The sequence below is a fragment of the Saimiri boliviensis genome, chromosome 6 (assembly GCF_048565385.1).
Source record: "Saimiri boliviensis isolate mSaiBol1 chromosome 6, mSaiBol1.pri, whole genome shotgun sequence".
NCBI classification, from domain to species: Eukaryota; Metazoa; Chordata; class Mammalia; order Primates; family Cebidae; genus Saimiri; species Saimiri boliviensis.
Window position 1 is genome coordinate 79,596,868 of NC_133454.1, and position 22,677 is coordinate 79,619,544.

Sequence of the window (22,677 nt, forward strand, 5' to 3'; positions counted from 1 at the left end):
ACTATCTCTTTCTCCTTGTTCATTAGTACTGGCACAATTTCTCCTGAAGCAAAGGCATTATTCTAAGCAAATTGTTTTAAAATTAGATATAGAGTGAGGGAATTGCAAATTTATAACAAGGTATAACAAGTGAGGATGGAAGAGGAACTGACAATTACTGGTGCCAATGTCCAAGGCTTGGGAGATTTCAGAGATGGAGGAACAAATACAAAGAGGCTATATGTTTGCTCAAAACAGCATAAGTCCTCTGCTGATGGAACAGAATATTGTTCTGAATAAAAATAACAGATCAGGCACTCTAAAAATGTGTTTTTATGATGCTAAGGAGTCTTGGATTCCATTTTATCAGAGGTGAAAGGAAAACTGCCTTTCTAGGACTTGTTGAGTTTTCTCAGGGAGTTCAAAACAATTACTAAAAAATGCTCTATGTAGTTTGTTACAAAGGTTTAAAGTGAAATGGATTAGTACAGTATAAAAATATTGGTTCACAACCACAAATGGTGGTTATAGTCATTCACCACAGTCTGACAATTCAGAAGATATACTATGGAAACAAAGCTAAGAACGTTATGATGTATGATGCTAACTTCATTTCAGGGTAGCTCTACCATGTGAAGGTGAGAAGATCCACTTAATATGTATTTAGCAAACAGAAGCAGCAGCCAGGGGCTCAAGGGATAGTGGGGGCAGCAGCACAGCTGCACAAGGTCATGGTACAACAGCAGTCATAGATAACTCTGGAAAATAGAAGCACCTGCCTCAGTAGAGGAACAGTGAGCAGTTTTAGGGATCTGCATGGGCATTGAGGTGGCATATACCTAGAAAGCTGGCTATCATTTAGCTCCAAAGGTTTTTCATTTAGTAGGTCAGCACTGTTATTAGGATTTAAGGAAACGACAAAGGTAAGCCCCTTGAAAGAGCATATTTCTTTCCTTGTGTGACTGAACTTTAGAGTTTAAATCCTCTGATTAAATCCGGATAACATTATTATTACTATCTGAGAGACTACTCTATGACAAAGAGAATCTAGAGGAAAAACACAATTAGGAAGCTCTAATTCTAAGTGATTTTTAACTTAAATTTTTATTGCCAAGTACATAATAGTGACTCTAAGTAAAAACTTATTCCTTATGCTATTTTCTTTTCTTTTCTTTTTTTTTTTTACAAGTTACTACAATAGAACTGTTTTATTAAACATGTGAATGTATTTATTTTGTACAAAATGCAGTAACACTTCCTTTCCTGTGCCCCTGGAGGTACCACCACAGAACTTCATGTTCACAGAAACATATTGTCATGACAAGCAGCAGTCATGACAAGCAGGAAAGTGCAATTCAGAAAGTAATGCCACACAGCCAAACTGGGAAACGAAAACAGGCAGAGGTCAGCAGGTTACTTGGTTAGGGCTCTGCCTATAAGGCCCTGGTCCTGCTCATCTTCTTTCAGCAGAAAATATTTTAAAAAGAGAAACTCCCAAGCACTAAGTACTTTCCTGGTAGTGTCCTTCCAATTCCATCTATCTCGATGTTCTAACAAGCTTATTTGTAACTTCCTCAAGAAATCCCGCCCTGGATTGCATTCCTGTCAATTGTCCATCTCCCTTTGAACTTCAAACAAAACAAAACAGAAGGGCAGTATGTTTCAAAAGGACGTCAGTAGAGACCTTTTATACATGAAACCTATTTCCTAGAAGCCACCTGACCAAACACGCAGAGCTGCAGACAAGAGACCTGTGAAACTAGGTCCAGCTGTAAAGTATCTCAGGCATCGAGTTAGATCCAGTTATTCTGCATCTGTGGATTTAAAATGATCATCATCCACAGTAGAATAGGTAGGCCCCTCATTGCTCAGAAAAGCCACAGCTTGCTTGATTGAGGATACAGACATGTGTTTCAGCTGGTTCTTGAGATCTTGAAAGTTCAACCCTTCAGGTCCTGGACAAGTCTTAATCAAATTCAACACCTGTTTTTGGGCCACAGTGAGGCCATTTGCTAACATAAAGCTATTCCCACCAAAGTTCCCTGCTTCACTCATTCCTAGATTGCTGATAGGAGCTCTCCCTGCTGAGGGCTGGCTATTAGCTTTGCTTAGTATCATGTGTGCATTAATCACTTCTAGAATATGTGCGGTGAACTCATTCATATCCTCCAGGGGCATGATCTTAAAGGCTACCAGGCTCTTTTTATTCTGAAAAGATCTCAGGTGGCCTGCCACTTTCACATATGTTTCTGGAGGAACCACAGTGTTTTCACTGCTGTCGTGATCTGTGTCAACCCACTGGCAAACATCCATGGGTGGAGCTGTCATGTCATCTATTTTGCAAACAATGCTGGTTGGAGCCTTCTCTGCCTGTCTGATGATCCCCACAATAGTGACATGTGAAATCTCAACATTCCCAATTCTGAACACTTCATCAACCAAAGTGGCAGAAAGCAGCTGAGATACAGTACAGGGCACAATGTGCTGGGCTGAGGCTTTTGGTTTCTTTTTGGCCTAAGAAGGTCTGGACGATCCAAAGTCCCATGGGGACTGTGTGTAGCCACTGGCTCCTCCGTAGTTGGAGCTGCCACAGCTTTCAAGTCCACTGTTCCACGTCTTAGTCTTGATTCTCTGCAAAGAGGCTGAGAAGGTTCGGATCTCCTTATACTACTTTCCACTTCTTACTACATGAAGGCAGAAATCACAGTACTATTGAATTATAGTTTTACAGTACATCTCTTCCTTCCTTAGTTTCTATCTACTCAACTTTTCCAGAGACCCCTAAAAAATTATCATAGTTACAAACAGCAAAGTCTTAACAGCATTTCATATAAACAAGAAAGTCAATATCTTGGGGCCCAAATTTCTAAATTTCACTGAAGTTTTGACTAAAAAACTTAAGACTCTTGTCAATGACCAAATAAAGACTCAAATTGCAGGTTGCCTTCATGATACAGTCAATCGTAGGTGCCTTTAAACTGTAAAAGTTACTTCAGTGCCTATACTTTCTAAGGGTTTTATTTTCATGCTGTGGTCTTCTGAGAATGAGTGACAGCCAGCCAGTGTGATTCACTGAGGTGGTGCCTACACAAAGTGGAGGCCACAAAGAAGTAAATACGGGGTTGCGCCTTGAAGAGCCTCTGACTTACTGAATATTATCAGATGAGTCACCTAAGCTCCTAGTTTAAGTTTACTATTAAAATAACAACTCTTGACTGGCATATGCATTTGATAAAAGTAGACTAACCTATCAAGCTTGATGAGCCAATAGTACAAAAAGTAAAAAAAACTGTATGAAGAGAAAGAAGGAGACCAATCTATTATTGGAAGAAAAACTAAGCATATTAAGGTGATTATAAGAACATTTATTTATTAAGGAGAAATATGCCTCTGCTTCTGAGGAAAACAGCTCTTCAACTTTAATTCTAGAGCTTATTTATTTTGGAAAGATTCATTAAGACTGAACCTCTAGAATGAGAGACAAGCTGTTTATCTAGTGACCACTTCCAAGGAGGAAGAATTTTCTATCAAATTATATGGCCTGGGTCAAAGTTCTCCAAGTATTTGTATGGGTAAATCAATAATTATGCCTAGAATTCTAGAAAATGAGTAAACAGCAGTAATTGTCTGGCTAAAAATAACCAAGACAGGTCCAGTGCTAAGAATAAATAGATATAAAGTTACATTAAATGGTTCTGGGACTGAAGATGGTTTTCAAGCTCCACTTCTAAGGCTTTTAGGAACATCATAAAACCCCCCTTCCTTCTACCTACTAGCTTCTCTATTTATTAATGTCTAGAAGTTTGCTATTTATGATTCATTTGCATAGTTGAAGGCCTACTTCCTAATAAAAAGCAAACGTTACTGCAGGCTTGAGGAGACCTTCACCCAATTGTCTATAACTGAATATGAAAGAAGGCTTTGGGGTTAAGTTTCCATAACAGGGTAGAAAGACCAGGTATGAGGGAAATGAAGTCAAAAGCAGGAGAAAGTAACAGGGCCAGTGAAGTCAGAAAAATGGTACGGAACAAGGCAGGGGAAGCCATATATCTTCTGTATTTGCCTAATCTATCCTCCCTGCAAGGTCCAGGTTGGGTGCTTGAAATACGCTGAATTAAGGTTCCCAATTCATGGAGGGGTGGGAGAAATTGAAATTCAACTTAGAAAGCCAAAATAGATTTTTCTACCTATTATCAAACATTTGCAGAAACTGCACATCTGCTGGTGTAAGACACAAATGTGAAAGTACACACAAACACATAGTGTAGACAAACACAAGTGTAGACTCACTGAGTTAGAACAAACTTCAGAGATTTCTTTTCTACTAATACATGGGGACGCTGAGATAAACAGAAGTAAAGAAACACAAGGGTCATATGGCTAGATAGATGGGTGCTGAAGCCAGCAACGGATGTTTTACAAGGTATTCAACAATCTAGTTACATCTTCCCTTTCTCAACTTCCTGAATACTATTCACTCCTAGAGGTGTATCGCGCAGGTGAATTAGCTGAATGCGTACTGAACATACTCTTTCATTTCTCCCTGCTATGACATTGGTCAAGCTCTTTCATCTACTTGGAATCCCTCCTTTCAATATCTAATGGTTAAAATCCATTCTCCAAGAGCCTAGTCAGATACTACCTCTTTCAAATGCCCTCCCTGGTTGCTCCCTCTTTATTTACCATTTATTTACCATCTGTTATAAACTGAATGTTTGTGTCCCCCTCAAACTCATATGTTGAAACTCTAATCTCCAGTGTAGTCATATTTGTAGTAAAGAAGTAATTAAGATTGTATGAGATCAAAAGGGTGAGGCCCTGATCCAACAGGATTAGTATCCTGAGACAGAGAGCTTGTTCTTGCTCACTTGCTTGCTCTCTCGCTCTCTCTTCCCCTTTCCCCACATACTGAAGAAAGGCCACATGACATAGTGATAAGGCAGCCATCTGCAACAGAGAGAGAGCCTTCTCCAGAAAGTGAGTTGGCTGGAACCTTGATCTTGAGAAAATAAATTTCTGTTGTTAAATCACCCAGTCTGTGCAGCCTGGGCAGAATACAACACTATCTTTTTTTTTTTTTTTCAAGATGGAGTCTTGCTCTGTTACCCAGGCTGGAGTGCGGTGGTGTACTCTCAGCTCACTGCAACCTCTGCCTCCCAGGTTCCAGCGATTCTCATGTCTCGGACTCCCCAGTAGCTGGGATTACAGGCACGCATCACCACACCTGGCTAATTTTTGTATTCTTAGTAGAGATGGGGTTTCACCATGTTGGCCAGGCTAGTCTTGAACTCTTGATTTCGTGATCTTTCCATCTTGGCCTCCCAAAGTGTTGGGATTACAGGCGTGAGCCACGGTGCCCTGCCCTATGATGCTATCTTATGTAGAAATTTGTTGCTGTTGTTGTTGTTACTGTTGTTTTTTGAGACGGAGTCTTGCTCTGTCACCCAGGCTGGAGTGCAGTGAGGCAATGTGGGCTCCCTGCAACCTCTGCTTCCTTGGTTCAAGCAATTCTCCTGCCTCAGCCTCCTGAGTAGCTGAGATTACAGGTGCCCACCACCATGCCTGGCTAATTTTTGTATTTTTAATAGAGATAGGGTTTCACCATGTTGGCCAGGCTGGTTTCAAACTACTGACCTCAAGCAATCCACCCATCTAGGCCTTCCAAAGTGCTGCAATTACAGGTGTGAGCCACTGTCCTGGCCTAGAACATTGTTTATACTTCTTTAACATTTATTTCATTCTACTTTGTATTACACTTAGGACTATTTTTTTGCTCTAGAATGTGCTGAAATGCTATACTAGAACCTTTCTTAGGCTTATACAAGATAAAAAGCAGTCACAATAACAATATAAAGTGTTAGTATTTCTATGACAACAAAGATCATCAAAGTAGAGTATTTATTTATTTATTTATTTATTTATGAGACAGTCTTGCTCTGTCACCTAGGCTGGAGTGCAATAGTGCAATTTCAGCTCAATGCCCTCCTGGGTTCAAGTGATTCTCCTGCTATTACAGGCTCCTGCCACCACGCCTGGCTAATTTTTTGTATTTTTAGTAGAGAAGGGGTTTCGCTATGTTGGCCAGGCTGGTCTTAAACTCCTGACCTTGTGATCAGCCCACCTCAGCCTCCCAAAGTGTTGGGATTACAGGCGTGAGCCACCACGCCCAGCCTAAGGTAGATTAAAAAAAAAAAAACTCTGGCCGGGCGTGGTGGCTCAAACCTGTAATCCCAGCACTTTGAGAGGCCGAGGCGGGTGGATCACGAGGTCAAGAGATCGAGACCATCCTGGTCAACATGGTGAAACCCCGTCTCTACTAAAAATACAAAAAATTAGCTGGGCATGGTGGCGTGTGCCTGTAATCCCAGCTACTCAGGAGGCTGAGGCAGGAGAATTGCCTGAACCCAGGAGGCGGAGGTTGCGGTGAGCCGAGATCGCGCCATTGCACTCCAGCCTGGGTAACAAGAGCGAAACTCCGTCTCCAGAAAAAACAAAACAAAACAAAACAAAACAAAACAAAACAAAACAAAACAAAACTCTGTTTCATAAGGGAAAGTATGTTAAATAAGTTCCTATGTTGTTACTATTTTTGTATGTTCATTAAGAGATAAAAAATATTTTTAAAATGCCAAAAATTAGGTTTTAAAAAACAAACATTATACTATTAATTAAACCTAAATAATTTTTAAAAATCTGTGTACATATAATTTCTCTCTTAATCGCCTTTAAGGGCAGAGACCATGTCTTGGACATCTTGGCATCAATTCAAATGTGAGGTGAAAGCACCTTAAATATAGGTATTAGAGTTACATACAATACTTGTAAAATTCCAAAAGGCTAACTACATATTTCCTAGAGGCTCTCTTCTAAGATTATAATTTTATTTCTAATATTATTAGCTGGAAATGTCACTCAAGAGTATAATAAAACCAGCTAACTCCAAAGTCATTCCAGATTTTTTTCTGACTTCTTCCAGGTAATCTCCTGCTATCAACACTGAAACAGGCCTATCACTGAGGGTCATCCCCGTGCTTTCATCTCCCTAACACTTAAAACTACCTCTGAAAGTGACCTCTCTTTATGTCTCTCTTATCATGTAAAACTCTTATCAGCGGCAGAGTGGAACAACTGCAAAGCTGAAGAAATTAAAAACAGACCTTTTGAGTTAGGTACAAAATGTTTGCACTTGTGAACATAAAGGGAATTTGCTGAGTTACCGAATCAAGTATTTATAGCACCACATAATTGATTTTCTGCCATAATAATTTCTTCTGTAATTCAGCAGCTCCTCCACAAATCCTCATCAAATCTATGACTTCTCAAAAATGCTAACAATGCTGGCTAATACAAAGGAAACAGTGCCATCTAAGCAAAATGAAACTAGAATAATAATCTATTTATAAAGGTCTTTTAAGGGACACATAGTTAATAACGTCTTTGCTTTTGTTATTCACAATGAGTCATCAGTTTTGAATTTTCCATTCTTTTCTCAATTATGTTATTAGGCTGTATCTTACCAAACATATTCTAATATTCTAATTCCTATCTTCAGGCTAGAAAGCACTTGCTCTAAATGAAAATATTAGGGTCCACTACAAAACAACATAATCAAGTATGCCCTGTGACTTCCAACCCCAAAGGTGGAGGATGCTGACATGCATTACCATGGGTTTTGCCATTTACCAGCTGGAGGACCTGGACTAAGCTCGGTGAGCAAAGGGATTCTGTCTGTTTTATCTGTCAATGTATATCCACTGACTGATGAAGTAGACATTCAATTTATTGTTGAATTCATGTCCTGTCTTTCATTCAACAAATACTCACTGTGCACTTACTATATGCCAGGCACTATGTTAGGTGCTTTATATGAATAATTTCATCTTTAGTTATCACCAGTTTAGAGTAGAAAAATAAAAAAGTTCAGACAGTTAAACATTCATTTAAGATCTCAGGATGAGGCCAGGCATGGTGGTTAGCATCCGTAATCCCAGTACTTTGGGAGGCTGAGGAGGGCAGATCATTTGAGGTCAGGAGTTTGAGACTGACCTGGCCAACACGGCGAAACACTGTCTCTACTAAAACTACAAAAATTAGCCAGGTGTAGTGGTGCATGCCTGTATTCCCAGATACTGGGGAGGCTGAGGCAGAAGAATCTCTGGAACCTGGAAGGCAGAGGTTGCAGTGAGCTGAGATCATGTCATTGCTCTCCAGTCTGGGCAATAAGAGTGCAAAACTCCACCGCAAAAAAAAAAAAAAAAAAAAAAAGAAAATCTCAGGATGAGCCAAGATTCAAATCCAGATCTTTCAAGCCTCCGAGTTCAGGCATTTTTCTTACTATACCACAGAACAAGAATTCACAGCCAGAAGCTAAAAGCTAGAAGTTACAAAGCTGACATCTTGTTAACTACATCTGGCTGCATATGTGTTTTATTTTGGCTGTCTAGGATTTTTGAAAAACGAAGCCAACATTTTAAAATAAAGAGGTTTTACATATAATCTAAATTTCTTGCTTATTTTGAAAAGCCTAAAGGTGGGATAGCAATGTTCCTACATCCCTGTATGGCAACAACTGCTGAAGCTGAGCAGTGGCTGCCCCTGAGATGGGACATGTGCTCTTCGTGTGGCCTGCTAACTTATTTGCATTATTTGTTTGGCCCTGTAGATTTGGTTTGTAACTTTTTCTGCTTCTATATGGATCTCTTTCTAAGTACCCTCATCAGTACTTGTCTGTCATATAGCCTACTAAGTGGCCTCTATAGCTCTAACCTCTGATCTTCCTATCTTCTTCAGTGCTCTAGTTTGTTTCTGAAACAATCACGTCACTACCCTACTCAAGAGTACGGTATTATGTACTCCTTAGTGACCAGAGAATAATATTAGTCTAAACTCCTTAACATGACATTCTAGACATTCTGTGATTTGATTCCAAATTACTTTTCCTGTCATATTTTCCATGTCTAATGATTGCACGGGCTGCAGCAATTCTAGAAGGAGGTGTCAAGCAGCCTGCTATAAAATTCTGCCCCATCGGCATTTTAATCAATGGCTTGGATCACAAGAAGTATGCTTTTCAAATTTAAGAAGAAGGAAAAAGAAATCTATACTTTATTTACATTCAGCCTCAGAGATGCATGCCTCAATCTTTTTACTGCCTATAGAAGACTTTGGCAAGTGCTTAACAAAAAGATCTGGAGTCAATGGCGGTTTTAAGATTACATACAAGCCAATCACAGAGATACGAGTGCTCTTTTGCCTTTTTTTTTTTCCCTTTGCCTTTTTATAGCATAGTTTGCACTCCTAAGGCATTTTTGAATATAGAATCTCATTTTTTTCAAGTCCAACAAGAAAAACAGGGTGACAGATAAAATATTTAAATGACCTGAATGAATGATTAAATAAGGTAAGATTTGTGTTAGGACAGAAAGCTCTTGGCACGACGCTGGTACCTAGGGATAAATCATAACTATGAACATTTTTCAGAGTTCCAAAGATGTGTTTAGCACTCTGCTGGGGGATGGGATGGTGATTCTAAAATTAATATCACATACAAGGTTTAAAACACTAGGAAGCCAATGAAACTGATAATACAGTTGTTTTTAGGAAGAATGAGTAACTGTTAATTGTTACACAGCATCTCATTTCTCATAACTACAGAGCGTTATGCTGTAAAAACTTAAGTTTATTAACTCTAAATAAGGGGATACTGTCCAGATACTTTTCCCCTGCCTTAATCCTTCTAGAGGATTCAAATCGCACTCCTGTTGGACTGATTTCTCATGATAACACTTTGGCATGGAGCATGCCCAGAGGATCAACTGCAAGGCACTTCCCAGAAGTCATGTCAGCTTCAGTTAGCCTTCTCAGATGGAAAAGAGAACAGATTTTAGCTTTGGTCAAGTAGAGCCTCTACAAGTCTCCCCATCTGTCCCAGTTACACAAATAAATTTGATTTTGTAAACAATAAAAGCCTGGGCAACATAGCAAGACCTGTCTCTAAAAATAAACAAATAAATAAATAGGCTGGGCATGGTAGTGCGCACCTGTGATCCCAGCTACTCAAGAGACTGAGGTGGTAGGATCCCTTGAGCCCAGGAGTTTGAGGCTGCAGTGAGCTATGATGATGCCACTGCACTTCAGCCTGGGTGACAGAGTGAGACTGTGTGTTTAAAAACAGTAAAGCACAAATGTGCTGTTTTTCCGTGGCTCTCCTTGTTACACCACAGATCTTTACACAACATAATGAGTCAGGTTATCAAATATGCAATTCAAAAATCAGTTACTTAGTAATGAGACAAAAATTCCAGACAAATACAAATATCACCTTAACTTGAAAAACAGCAAAAATGCAAGCAGTAGCCAGACATTTCAGAAAAAGTATTCTAGGGCTTGCTTGAGTGAAAACAGACCTCTTCATAATTTTTTAACCTTGAGAACTTTGAATTTGTACTTTTGTTATTTTTAGAAAATTTCCTACAAAATTCACAAGATCAGGATGAAGCCAGTAAAATTTTGATTGTTACCACAAGGAAGATGAATTGTGAGGAAGATGAATTGTTAATGGTAACACAATATCCTAAATCACAGAAGTTTTACAATTATATAACTTCAGCAGATATCTATATGTAATTTAGTGTTGAACCCCTGGCTTGCACTTCTCCATACAGTTCTGTTTTTGTGAAACTTCTAATACAGTGCTTAAACATATCTTCTCTTGCACTAATCAATACTTCTTTTAAGCTTCATTACAAAGTTAATAAGAGATTGTTTAATTCACATTGCTTCCCTTGCCCAAGCACCTAAAATTAGCTCCCTATTAGCCTGGGCAACATGGTGAAACCCATCTGTACAAAAAATACAAAAATTAGCTGGGTGTGGTGGCACACTCCTATAGTTACAGCTACTAGGGAAGCTGAGGTAGGAGGATTGCTTGAACTTGGGAGGCAGAGGTTGCAGTGAGCCTCTGCACTCCAGCCTGGGCAACAGAGCATGACTCCATCTTAAAAAAAATGAACAAAACAAAGAAAAAACCACAAAACCCCCCAAAGCTCCCTATTGATCATATCTAGATTTTACAACCTGGCATCAAATATCTACATAGTAATGGCCATATTAGCTAAGATCCATAGTACTTACTATGTACCAGTATTTCTACCATCTATTGCTGTGTGGAAAAAAACTTACAGACCTGAAGAAAAAAAAAGGGCCCCAAGTTATTTTTTTGGAGGCTAGAACCTCCAAGTACTCCCCCATGCCAGCCTGGAGAGTACTATCTTTACAACCAGTGTCTACTGGTGAAGTATGTCATTAAGCTATACTAGACATCCTCAGCATTTACACAAAAGTGAATGACAGACACTTAGGGTTTCTGAGACCCTTGAATACTTTTGGAATTTTTAAGACCCTGATGGCTTCCGCCCCAGGGATTCTGTTTTCAACTGCTCTTTGATGGGGGCTTTGCATCTGTTGGCTTTAAAAGCACTCCAGGTGATTCTAATGTGCAGCAGAGTTAAGAGGCATGGGTCCAGGCCAAAGGATTAGAGCCCATATTGAGCAATAAATGATCTGAAATCAGGAGACCTAGGCTATCCTACTTAATAATTGTATCACCAATTCAACTGGACAAACTTTTTTGTGAAATGCTCTATGCTAGATATCATAACATGAAGAGTCAATAATTCGGACCTTAGTTTTTGAATCTGATCATTTAAAGATGGAAGTGGGTTTCATACTTTTAAAAAATGTGGTTTTAGCTTTTAAAAATAAAATTTTGGGCCAGGTGCGGTGGCTCACACCTGTAATCCCAGTACTTTGGGAGGCCGAGACGGGTGGATCAGGAGGTCAAGAGACCGAGACCATACTGGTCAACATGGTGAAACCCCGTCTCTACTAAAAATACAAAAAAAAAAAAAAAAAAAAAAAAAAAAAAAAAAAATTAGCTGGGCATGGTGGCGCATGCCTGTAATTCCAGCTACTCAGGAGGCTGAGGCAGGAGAATTGCCTGAACCCAGGAGGCGGAGGTTGCGGTGAGCCGAGATCACGCCATTGCACTCCAGCCTGGGTAACAAGAGCGAAACTCTGTCTCAAAAAATAAAATAAAATAAAATAAAATAAAAACAAACAAACTTTTATGTATGGTCAATATATGTAAAAGAAACAAAAGGAAAGTAGACTGGCATTTGGAATTCCTACTATTCCAATTAGCCTTCCCACTGCTTTTCTCAGTTGGAAGTTGACTCTTAACTGCATTTTCCTCCAATAGTTTTGGTGGCTTACTTGCTCCTTATCCTACAGTTGCAAATTTCACTGTTCTTGGAGCCCAATAGAAGAGAAGTCAAGCATTTGCCACAGAGCTGTGGATGCACAAAATACTCATACTAACTATATAATATAATACTCAGAAGAGTATTATAATACTCAGAAGAGTCCCTATCTGCTCAAGTCCTATGGGAGGCACTGTAGTTTGTGCCATTTCTAACTTTCTGCTTAGACTCTCATGTGTTTTCTGGGTTAAATAAAAAATTAGCTACTCGGCCGGGCGCGGTGGCTCAAGCCTGTAATCCCAGCACTTTGGGAGGCCGAGGCGGGTGGATCACGAGGTCAAGAGATCGAGACCATCCTGGTCAACATGGTGAAACCCCGTCTCTACTAAAAATACAAAAAATTAGCTGGGCGTGGTGGCGCGTGCCTGTAATCCCAGCTACTCAGGAGGCTGAGGCAGGAGAATTGCCTGAACCCAGGAGGCGGAGGTTGTGGTGAGCCGAGAACGCGTCATTACACTCCAGCCTGGGTAACAAGAGCGAAACTCCGTCTCAAAAAAAAAAAAAATTAGCTACTTTTCGCCAATTGCTCAAAGTAATATTCTGGGAAAGGAAAACCTAACAAAATAACTTAAATATTCAATCATGTAAACATATTCTCAACATTTCATGGAAACAATCAAAGGCAGTAAATCCATAAACCAAAGATTTTTGGGACCTAGACATTCAAATAGTATAATTATGGCCAGGTGGCTCATGCCTGTAATCCCAGCACTTTGGGAGGCTGAAGAAGGCAGATCACTTGAGGTTAGGAGTTCAAGACCAGCATGGCCAACATGGTGAAACCCCATCTCTACTAAAAATACAAAAATTAACTGGGCATGGTGGTAGGTGCCTGTAGTCCCAGCTACTCAGGAGGCTGAGGCAGGAGAATCGCTTGAACGCGGGAGGCAGAGGTGCAGGGAGCTGAGGTCACACCACCGTACTCCAGCCTGGGGGACAGAGCAAGATTTTGTCTCCAAAAAAAAGTGTAATTACTTCTCATCATTGAACATGATGCCAATACTCTTAAGTGGCTCACAAACTTTTAAATGTATTATTTGAAAAATTTAAAATATTAGTAAAATTTAAACCTATATTGTCTAATATTTTCTTCCAACTCTCATGTTGCCCATGAATAAAACCCTTTCAAGTCTAGATCTATATACTTCACTTTTTACTTCTAGTTTTACAATACATAAGACAGTAGGCAGAAACAGCAGATATCTTACTGGTTCTGAGAAAAATCACAGTAGACATTAAAGCTTGCAAGTTCCTTTTTCAATTTAGTGGGAATGAACATTTTATACTATATTCTATACATGGTGATAGCAAAGTAAGAAGAGGTATATTTTTGTAAGAAAGCCATTTATTCTGGAAGATGAAAAATTTCAATAAAATTTTCATGTTTTTATTAAGTTATTCTGTTGTGAAAATTTTATTTTTAAATGTGTATGTCAGGAATTAATTGATGGTCCTGAAATCCTCTTGTAATAGGATACAAGATGATTGGGGAACTAAGGTCGAGGCAGAATCAGAAAGGAAACAGACTCACACAGGACAACCTCTGTAGCCTTGCCCCCAGTCTTCCAGCATGACTGGGGAGATGGGATGCCTCCTCCTTCAGTACTACCTTTGCCTTCACCTCCTTCTGATTCAGAATTAGAGGAGAGGGCATTGTTCCTTATCCCTTTATCTGTCTGTTGGAGGTTCACAATCTTCTAAAAAAGAAAATTTACTTGGAGGGGCCAACAGAAATAGAGCAGGAGAAATTCCATGCTCCTTTAGAATAAATTAGAGCTTGGCTCAATCATAATTATGTTCCCTTTCTCAGTGTTTTCTTGAAAATAAATAATCAGTTGATTTATTTTTTGAGATGGAGTCTCACTCTGTCACCCAGGCTGGAGTGCACTGTTGAGATCTTGGCTCACTGCAACCTCCGCCTCCTGGGTTCAAGCGATTCTCCTGCCTCAGCCTCCCAAGCAGCTGGGATTACAGGCGCACGCCACCACACCCAGCTAATTTTTTTTATCTTTAGTAGAGACAGGGTTTCACCATGGTCAAGCTAGTCTTAAACTCCTGACCTCGTGATCCATCAGCCTTGGCCTCCTAAAGGACTGCGATTACAGGCATGAGCCACCACACCCGGCTGATCAGTTGATTTTTAATGGCACTACATAATGTACTAAAGATTGCTCAAATTAGCAACTTTAACTTCTATTCCAAAATAGGTTCTGCTACTTCACCTAATCTAATCTTCATGTGATTTTTCTTGGGCTGTCTCATTCTTTAGCTTTTCTTCCTTTTGTTGTTCCCTAGATTTTTTTCCCAAGTTTCTCTAAAACCTCTATTCTTTTTTCTTCTCTCTTCTTCCAACAGAGCTCTGTAATCGTCTCTCTGTAGAAGCCTCTTGAATTTATATTTTTAGCTGCACTTATCTTTCAAATTAAAATTATGCAATTCTCAATGTTTTCTGGACAGATAAACACGGAAGTCCAAGCTACTGGTAGCCTGTAGTCATTTTGCTTTTAGTTTTATTAATAATAATAGGGAAATTTTTAAAAAGAAGATTTCTGCCCTTTTTTTTTTTTTTTTTTTAGACAAGAGTCTCACTCTGGCGTGTAGTGACACAATCTCAGCTCACTGCAACCTCCGCCTCCCAGGTTCAAGCGATTCTCCTGCCTCAGCCTCCTGAGTAGCTGGTATTACAGATGCCTGCCACCACCACCATGCCCAGCTAATTTTTGTATTTTTATTAGAGACAGGGTTTCACCATGTTGGCCAGGCTGGTCTCAAACTCCTGACTTCAAGTGATCCACCCACCCCAGCCTCCCAAAATGCTGGGATTACAGGCATGAGCCACTGCACCTGGCCCCTTCTTATAAAAAGCAAAAAACCTGGCAACACTATGTGCACATTTTTTTTTTTTTGCCTGACAACAAATGACTGAAACTAAATAGCAGATGTGTTCTTTAAACACGGAACAGGCATTTTCTAGTTCTGTACAATTTCCACTTTAGCCATTTACATTACTTTTCTGGCTTCTTTAAGCATTTGAAGTTGCAATTCTGTTGATGAGAACAGGAAGGATAGATAGCAGGCATGACTACACCTTTCAGATTCCTTTTGCCCCAAAGTGTCAAATGTTTAGTGATGGCCCACTTCTAAATAGTATATTGGCCATGATACCTTTCGGGAGTTAGATATTTTGTTTTCAGTTTAAGTAATCAGCATATGGTCTTTCAGTGGAGAGACAGAGCCTGGAAAGTAGAGTGGTGTATGTGTGTCTATGAGTGTCTGTGTGGAGCGGGTGCACAGGGAGGATGGGGAAGGGTAGTAGGGTTGTTCTTATGGAGCCACTGGAGAGTTATCCCAAAGTTCTCTTGACCTAAGAGCAATATACAAATCATGTTCATTCTTACACAACTGAACCTCTCCCATTATTGATCTGTCATTACTATAAAAATTCATCATAGAGTGGATAAGAGTTAACTGGACAGTTGGTTTGAGTGCTGATTCTTGTGCCAGACAACAAGTATGTCCACTTACAGCGCTTCTGATTAGGTTTTACCATATTCATAGCACTTTGTGGGGAACTGTGGTCAGCTTCACAAGAGGAAGAGGAAGAGGACAAATTACCATAACAACAAAAAAGTCAGCAGGAGTCATGAGCATTTATTGAAGGCTGCTTAAGCACTTTACATGTGCTATCACATTTAATCCTCAAAACAATTCTATGGGTGGATACTATTATGGCACTTTTTTATGGTTAAAGACACTTTAACCATAAAGTGGCAGAGAGAAGTAAAACAATATACTCAAAGTCACAGAGCTATTAAGTCCCAGGCAGTCTGACTCTACTGTCCACTCAGGAGGACTTGTGAGGCAGAAGGAAGCTGTGCACTATCTGGTGGTAAAAGGGATGGGTTCTGGAATTAGAAAACACTGGAGAGTGAAGTCTAGTTATTACTGTTTTCAAAAAACAACTTTTGGCTTTATTAATCTTCTGTACTAGATTTTTGTTATATTATTTCATTAATTTCTTCCATTCATTATTAAGCACTGATTATGTACCAGGCACAGTCTAGGAGAATGGAATATACCAGTGAACAAATGAAAACTTCTTGCCTTCATGTTGCCACTTCTCGCAAGACACAGAAAATAAGTTGTCTCTCACACACACACACACACACACACACACACACACAAACGCGCGCGCACGCACGCACACAGGGAAGGGGAAGTAAGAATGCTAGAGAGTAGTGATAAATAAGATTTTAAATAGGGTTATCAGGATAGGCCTCACTGAGAAAGTGACATTTATGTAAAGACATGAGGGAATTGAGGTATACAATCATGGAGTTAATCTAGAAAAGTGCCTCTGAGTAAAACGAGAAGAAATTAGAGGGTTTGGAGCAGAGGCATGATGTGATTTAGATTGTTTCTAAAGGGTTACTCTGGCAACTGTGTTGATAATAGAATGCAAAGAAGCAAAGGTGAAAGCAGAGAGACCATTAAGAAGCTAATAATCCAGGCAAGAAAGTTACTGTGAATTAGAAATTGTTTCTTTTTTCTTTTTCTTTTTTTTTTTTTTTTTTGAGATGGAGTTTCACCTCTTGTTGCCCAGGCTGGTGTGCCATGGCGTGATCTCGGCTCACCACAACCTCTGCCTCCCGGGTTCAAGAGACTCTTCTGCCTCAGTCTCCCGAGTAGCTGGGATTACAGGCATGTATCACCATGCCTGGCTAATTTTGTATTGTTAGTACAGATGGGGTTTCTCCATGTTGGTCAGGCTGGTCTCGAACTCCTGACCTCAGGTGATCTGCCCACCTCGGTCTCTCAAAGTGCTAGGATTACAGGTGTGAGCCACTGTGCCCAGACAGAAATTGTTTCTTGAATTTATGAATATAGTATATTTACAAATTTCCATCTCCTTACCCAGTATCAAATAGCTTCTTGGTTCCAAGTATTGCTAGATGTTTTCAGGTTAGCTGCAACTTTACAGCACCAGATTACCACCTTAGGTTCCTGCCTCTTCTCATTTTTTTCACCCTTAAAATTTACCTTACTTTCTTGGGCTTAATTATGCATTTAATAAAATATTTATATTTTATCCTACCTTTTTAGTGTTTTAGTGATGGTGGGGGTGATTGGGGGAGTGGTGTTCCAGAATATCCAGTATGCTATATTGACAAAGGCGAAGTCCTTAGGTTTGAATGCTTCCTTTTCCTATTTACTATTGTATAATCTTGGCAGATTACTTAAATTTATCTATACTGTTTCCTCAAATGTGAAATGGAGGTAATGATAATCTAGATTACAGGGTTGTGAGGATTACAGTCTAATGCATACAAAGTGCTTAGACACAATGACTGGCACATAGGAAATGCTGAATATGTGTTAACTATCACTACCATCATGATCATTTCTATCCTTGCTGCATCATATATAGCAGGTACTCAACAGATGATTGAAGTGATCTGTTGAAAATGAGTTGCAAATAGCAGTATGTTCAGTGGGAAAGATATATAGCTAGTTCATCTCTAAGTGTATCTCATTACCAGAACCAACACAAAAATGTTACAAGGAGAAGTCTTGCCATTAAAAAAAACAAATCAATAGATTAGTCTCCTTAATCACTGGCATACTCCTACTGAGTACAACATTTCACTTTGTTTCCTCCTATTTTGCTTACTGTTAGTTATTTTCATGCCTGTCTATCCCACTAATCAACTAATGCATTTCGGAAACCATGTCTCAACACTCCTGTGACCCACACAATGGCTACCAAGTACAGAGTTTTACAGAAGGGAGACACTCAGAGACTGCTGAAATAAATTTTTCTACCAAGGTGGTTAAAGTAACTTTATAAATAAATTTATAAATAATCTATAAGTAACCATGTTCCTTCAAATCTTACTTGTGCTGATTTATTTAAACCTTTTTTAAAAAGTCATGGGAGCACAGAAGCAAGATATTTGTTTTACTTCTTTGTTTAATGTTTATGCAACATTAACATTCCTTAACATGGTGCTTCATAGTTTAGCCACAGACTACCTGTTCCTTCTGCCTCCATTTCCAGTCACTACTCCCAGTAAGTGATTCACGTGTTTTCTTTGCCTGTAGTATTTATATCTTGTCATACTTCACCCACTCTTTCTCATTCCCATCTACAAGAATAATAATTACCCCGGTTTCCTTCTATCACTAGCTTAAATAGTACATATAAACTCATCTTAATAAAGAACATTAGTTCTAAACTAATTATAATAATTCACAGTTTCTCAGAAGCAGAGGTTTTCCAGGAGCAGTAGGATAAAGGAGCAGTCTTTCAAAACTAGAAAGAAAAAGTGGGAGAAGCAATGAGAGATTGTGCTGAAAGAGAAGAGGAGGAGGAAGGAATGTTAAACTGTCTTAAAGAACAAGTAGAAAATGAAGGGAGGAAATAAAAGCAAGACACTAATTCTCTGACCATTTGAAAATTCTGCTGTGCTGGAAGGATGTGCTGTAATAAACACATTCATATCTTTTCCAGGCCAAATTTGGATTCAGCCAGCACTAATGCTTGTCTTCACTCTCAAATATTTTTCTGCTAATTTAAGATTAATATTTGGTTTACAGCAGAAAAAAAAAATGAAAAAAGACCCTTCATCACCCATTCCCTCCCTGCTTTTTTTTTTTTTTTGGCAAAAAATATAATACTTTGAGACCTATTATAGAAAATGCAATGTATTCAGATCATGAAATCGGAAAAAAAAATTCTTTTCCTATTTTGTAGATTTTAAGAGCCTCTTATCATTTACCATTAAAAGGGACGACATGAAATATCTATTTTTTATATTTCTATAAGATTTTTCTTGTAGCCACAATCTTAATACTATTAAAGTGGGTTTATTTGGATTCCATCAGAATTATCTACAAACTCTCATATCTATAGTAGAACAATCAGGATCCATATTAACTACTAAGGCAAAGTCAGTATTCAAGGAACTTCCGAACTATCAGTGAAATACAAATGCGTATTTAGTGTAATTCTGAGAACTGGGTTTTCTATTAGAAATATGTGGAAATGTCCAGGCACGGTGGCTCATTCCTATCATCTCAACACTTTGGGAGGGCAAGGGGGAGGATCACTTGAGCCCAGGAGTTTGAGACCAGCTTGGGCAATATAGTGAAGCATCATTTCTACAGAAGAAAAAAACTTTTTAAAATTAGTTGAGTGTGGTGGTGCATGCCTGCAGTCCTGCTACTTAGGAGGCTGTGGTGGGAGGATTGCTTGAGCCCAGGAGGCAGACGTTGCGTGGGTCGAGATGGCGCACTCCAGCTTGGGCAACAAACCTAAAAACCCACCTCAAAAAAAGAAAAAAAAAAAAAAAAAAGAAAAGAAAAAGAAATATATGAATATTTGAAACTTATAAATAATACTATGTAATAATTAATTAAACCATAACATCCTGACTTTGCCCTTCCAAGCCAAAACTTAGTAAAGTATATTTCCTGGATGTATGTGTAAAAATGGCTGAAGAAATTAGAGGTTAGGAGTAATGCCAATTCAATATCTCTAAGCAAAAAGATTTTAAAAAGTTCCTAGAGGTATGCTTCATAAATTGGGACTCCTTTGAAGAACTCTATTATAGTTAAAGAACTTGAGCTTTGAAATCAGACACAATTGAGTGAGTCTATCCTGACATTTACTAGCTAGGTAGTATAGATTCTTTCCAAGCCATATTTCCTTCACCTTAAAATGGAATAAAATTCCATTGGGTTAGATTAGGTACTGCAAGTCAAATGTAGCATCTTGTATTGTATATAGTAAAAGTCCAATAAATATTAGCTCTCTTTATTATTCCTGTCACCTTCCTCTGGACTCCGTTCTTTACTGTGTTTTGTTAGGCAAATGGACTTACACAAGAAATACCAGGCTTTGACATGAAAAACACAGATTTTACTTTATTCATGTTAGGGGGTATCCGCTGGGGAAAGAACTAGTGCTAGAGTCTGAGGGTGGCAGGAAGGTCACCACTTAGGAGCTAGCTCAGGAAATGCTGTGGCTCTCTATGCTTTAACGTCACTAACTGATTAGGTCAGTTAGATTTACACAAGTGACATGTGACTTTTCTAACTGCTTCTCTGATGAGGTAAGTTAGATTTACACAAATGATAGAGATTACTTTTTTCAGGTAGACTTTCCTGTTACCCTATCCTGAATTCACTTGCCAGGGGTTTTTATATTTTGAAATGGAAATAATAACTAGATCCAAGATTTTTATTCACAACCAGATAAACTAGTGGGCCTTTATGAAGAATGCTTTTTTTTTTTTTTTTTGAGACGGAGTTTCGCTCTTGTTACCCAGGCTGGAGTGCAATGGCGCGATCTCGGCTCACCTGCGCCTCCTGGGCTCAGGCAATTCTCCTGCCTCAGCCTCCTAAGTAGCTGGGATTACAGGCATGCGCCACCAGGCCCAGCTAGTTTTTTTTTTTTGTATTTTTAGTAGAGACGGGGTTTCACCATGTTGACCAGATGGTCTCGATCTTTCGACCTCGTGATCCACCCACCTCGGCCTCCCAAAGTGCTGGGATTACAGGCTTGAGCCACCGCGCCCGGCCTGGAAAATTCTTAATAATTAGCAGTCTTAAATCTTCTAACAACATGGGTGAACCTCAAAACCATTATGCTCAGTGAGAGAAGCAACACACGAAAGAACATATATTATATGATTCCCTTTAAATGAAATGTCTGGAAAAGACAAATTTATAGACTGAAACAGATTAGTGGTTACCTGGCGATGGGGAATGACTGTGAAAGGGCATAAGGTTTCCTTTTGGGATGACAAAAATGTTCTATCTATTTATTTATTTATATTTTTATTTTTGAGATAGAGTGTCACTCTGTTGCCCAGGCTGGAGTGCAATGGTGCCATCCTGGCTCAATGCAACCTCTACCTCCCAAGGTCAAGCGATTCTCCTACCTTGGCCTCCCAAGCAGCTGGGGCTCCAGGAGCATGACACCACGCCCAGCTAATTTTTGTATTTTTAGTAGAGATAGGGGTTTCGTCATGTTGGCCAGGCTGGACTCAAACTCCTGACCTCAGGTGATCCACCACCTTGGCCTCCCAAAGTGCCTGGATTATAGGCCTAAGCCATCACTCTGGCCTATTTATGTATTTACTTAGTTATTTTTGTTTTTGAGAAATGTTCTATAATTAGACCGTGGTGATCGTTCTACCACTCTGTAAAACACTAGAACTACTAAAATACACACTTAAAATGGGTCCATTTTATGATATATAAACAATACTTCAGTAAGTTTCTTCAAACAAATAAATATTTTGAATGGCTAGATACTAGAAAATAAACTTTTACATGTTGAATAGAGAATTGTGAAGAAAAAACACGTTTCTACTGAGAATGGGTGTCTAAATAATGCTCTTATTCTGAAGTGAGACCTAACTCAATCAATAAAACTTCCTGAAATGCCAGGTACATGTGGGAGATCTTTAGAATCTGGAAAGGCTTCACTTCAGGGTGATGGCATTTCAAGGTGAACAGAGTATTTATTTTTCCTCCCAGGGTAAACATAGGCTATAATGGGTACCAAAGGAGAAACTGTTAGCTCTCCTGAGAGTCATTTTGAGTATCAATAACCAACAGATATGCCTCAAAGTAGTAATGGGAGGGATATGCCATATTTTGACAGATTCCAGAAAACCCCTCAGAATACCTGGGTTATTAAGAACTACAACAGGGTGACCCTGAGGTGCATGGGTCACTGGAGAAAAGGCATTAAATTAAATGGTGGCAGCCAGGCATGGTGGCTCACGCCTGCAATCCCAGCATTTTGGGCGGTGAAGAGTGGTGGCCCACCTGAGTTCAGGAGTTCGAGACAAGCCTGGTCAACATGGTGAAACCTCATTTCTACTAAAAATATAAAAATTAGCCAGGCATGGTGGCGGGTGCCTGTAATCCCAGTTACTCAGGAGGCTGAGGCAGGACAACAGCTTGAACCTGGGAGGCAGAGGTTGCAGTGGGCCAATATTCTGCCACTGCACTCCAGCCTGGGCAAAAAGAGTGAAATGCTATCTCAAAAAAAAAATTAAACAGTGGCTTGTGGTGAAGGGGCCATGACTTTCATTGTTACTCACTGCTATTGCTGGGAAAAAATAATACAAAAGTATCCCATTGTGGTTCTATTTCTTCTCTATTGGGTTTTACTTTCTTGCTATTTTCCTTCTAAAAAAGTAACCTTTAGACAGGAAACCCTGCTTTACATATTCTCAGCATATACTCTGGCTCTTAATTTAACAATCATAATCTTTAAGTAAAAAGAGCATAAGTAAACCAATGAAGAACCCAATGTTATTATTCACTAACTTTGAAATGATTCCTCTACGGTCAACAGCTG

General features: G+C 39.3%; 2 protein-coding genes across 6 annotated transcripts in view; both read right to left on the minus strand.

Annotated features, from left to right (window-relative positions):
• Positions 1-22,677, minus strand: part of SBF2 (SET binding factor 2) — a 478,855-nt gene that overhangs the window by 99,790 nt on the left and 356,388 nt on the right. The gene's annotated exons all lie outside the window — the stretch shown is intronic.
• On the minus strand, positions 1,137-6,144 carry LOC104652022 (replication protein A 32 kDa subunit). The gene has a single exon (XM_074401082.1). It carries the CDS (start codon positions 2,305-2,307, stop codon positions 1,783-1,785), a length of 525 nt encoding a protein of 174 aa, XP_074257183.1. The 5' UTR covers positions 2,308-6,144; the 3' UTR covers positions 1,137-1,782.

Coding starts and splice junctions, on each gene's coding strand:
- LOC104652022 (XM_074401082.1), bottom strand. CDS start 2,307: ATGACAGCTCCACCCATGGATGTTTGCCAGTGGGTTGACACAGATCAC.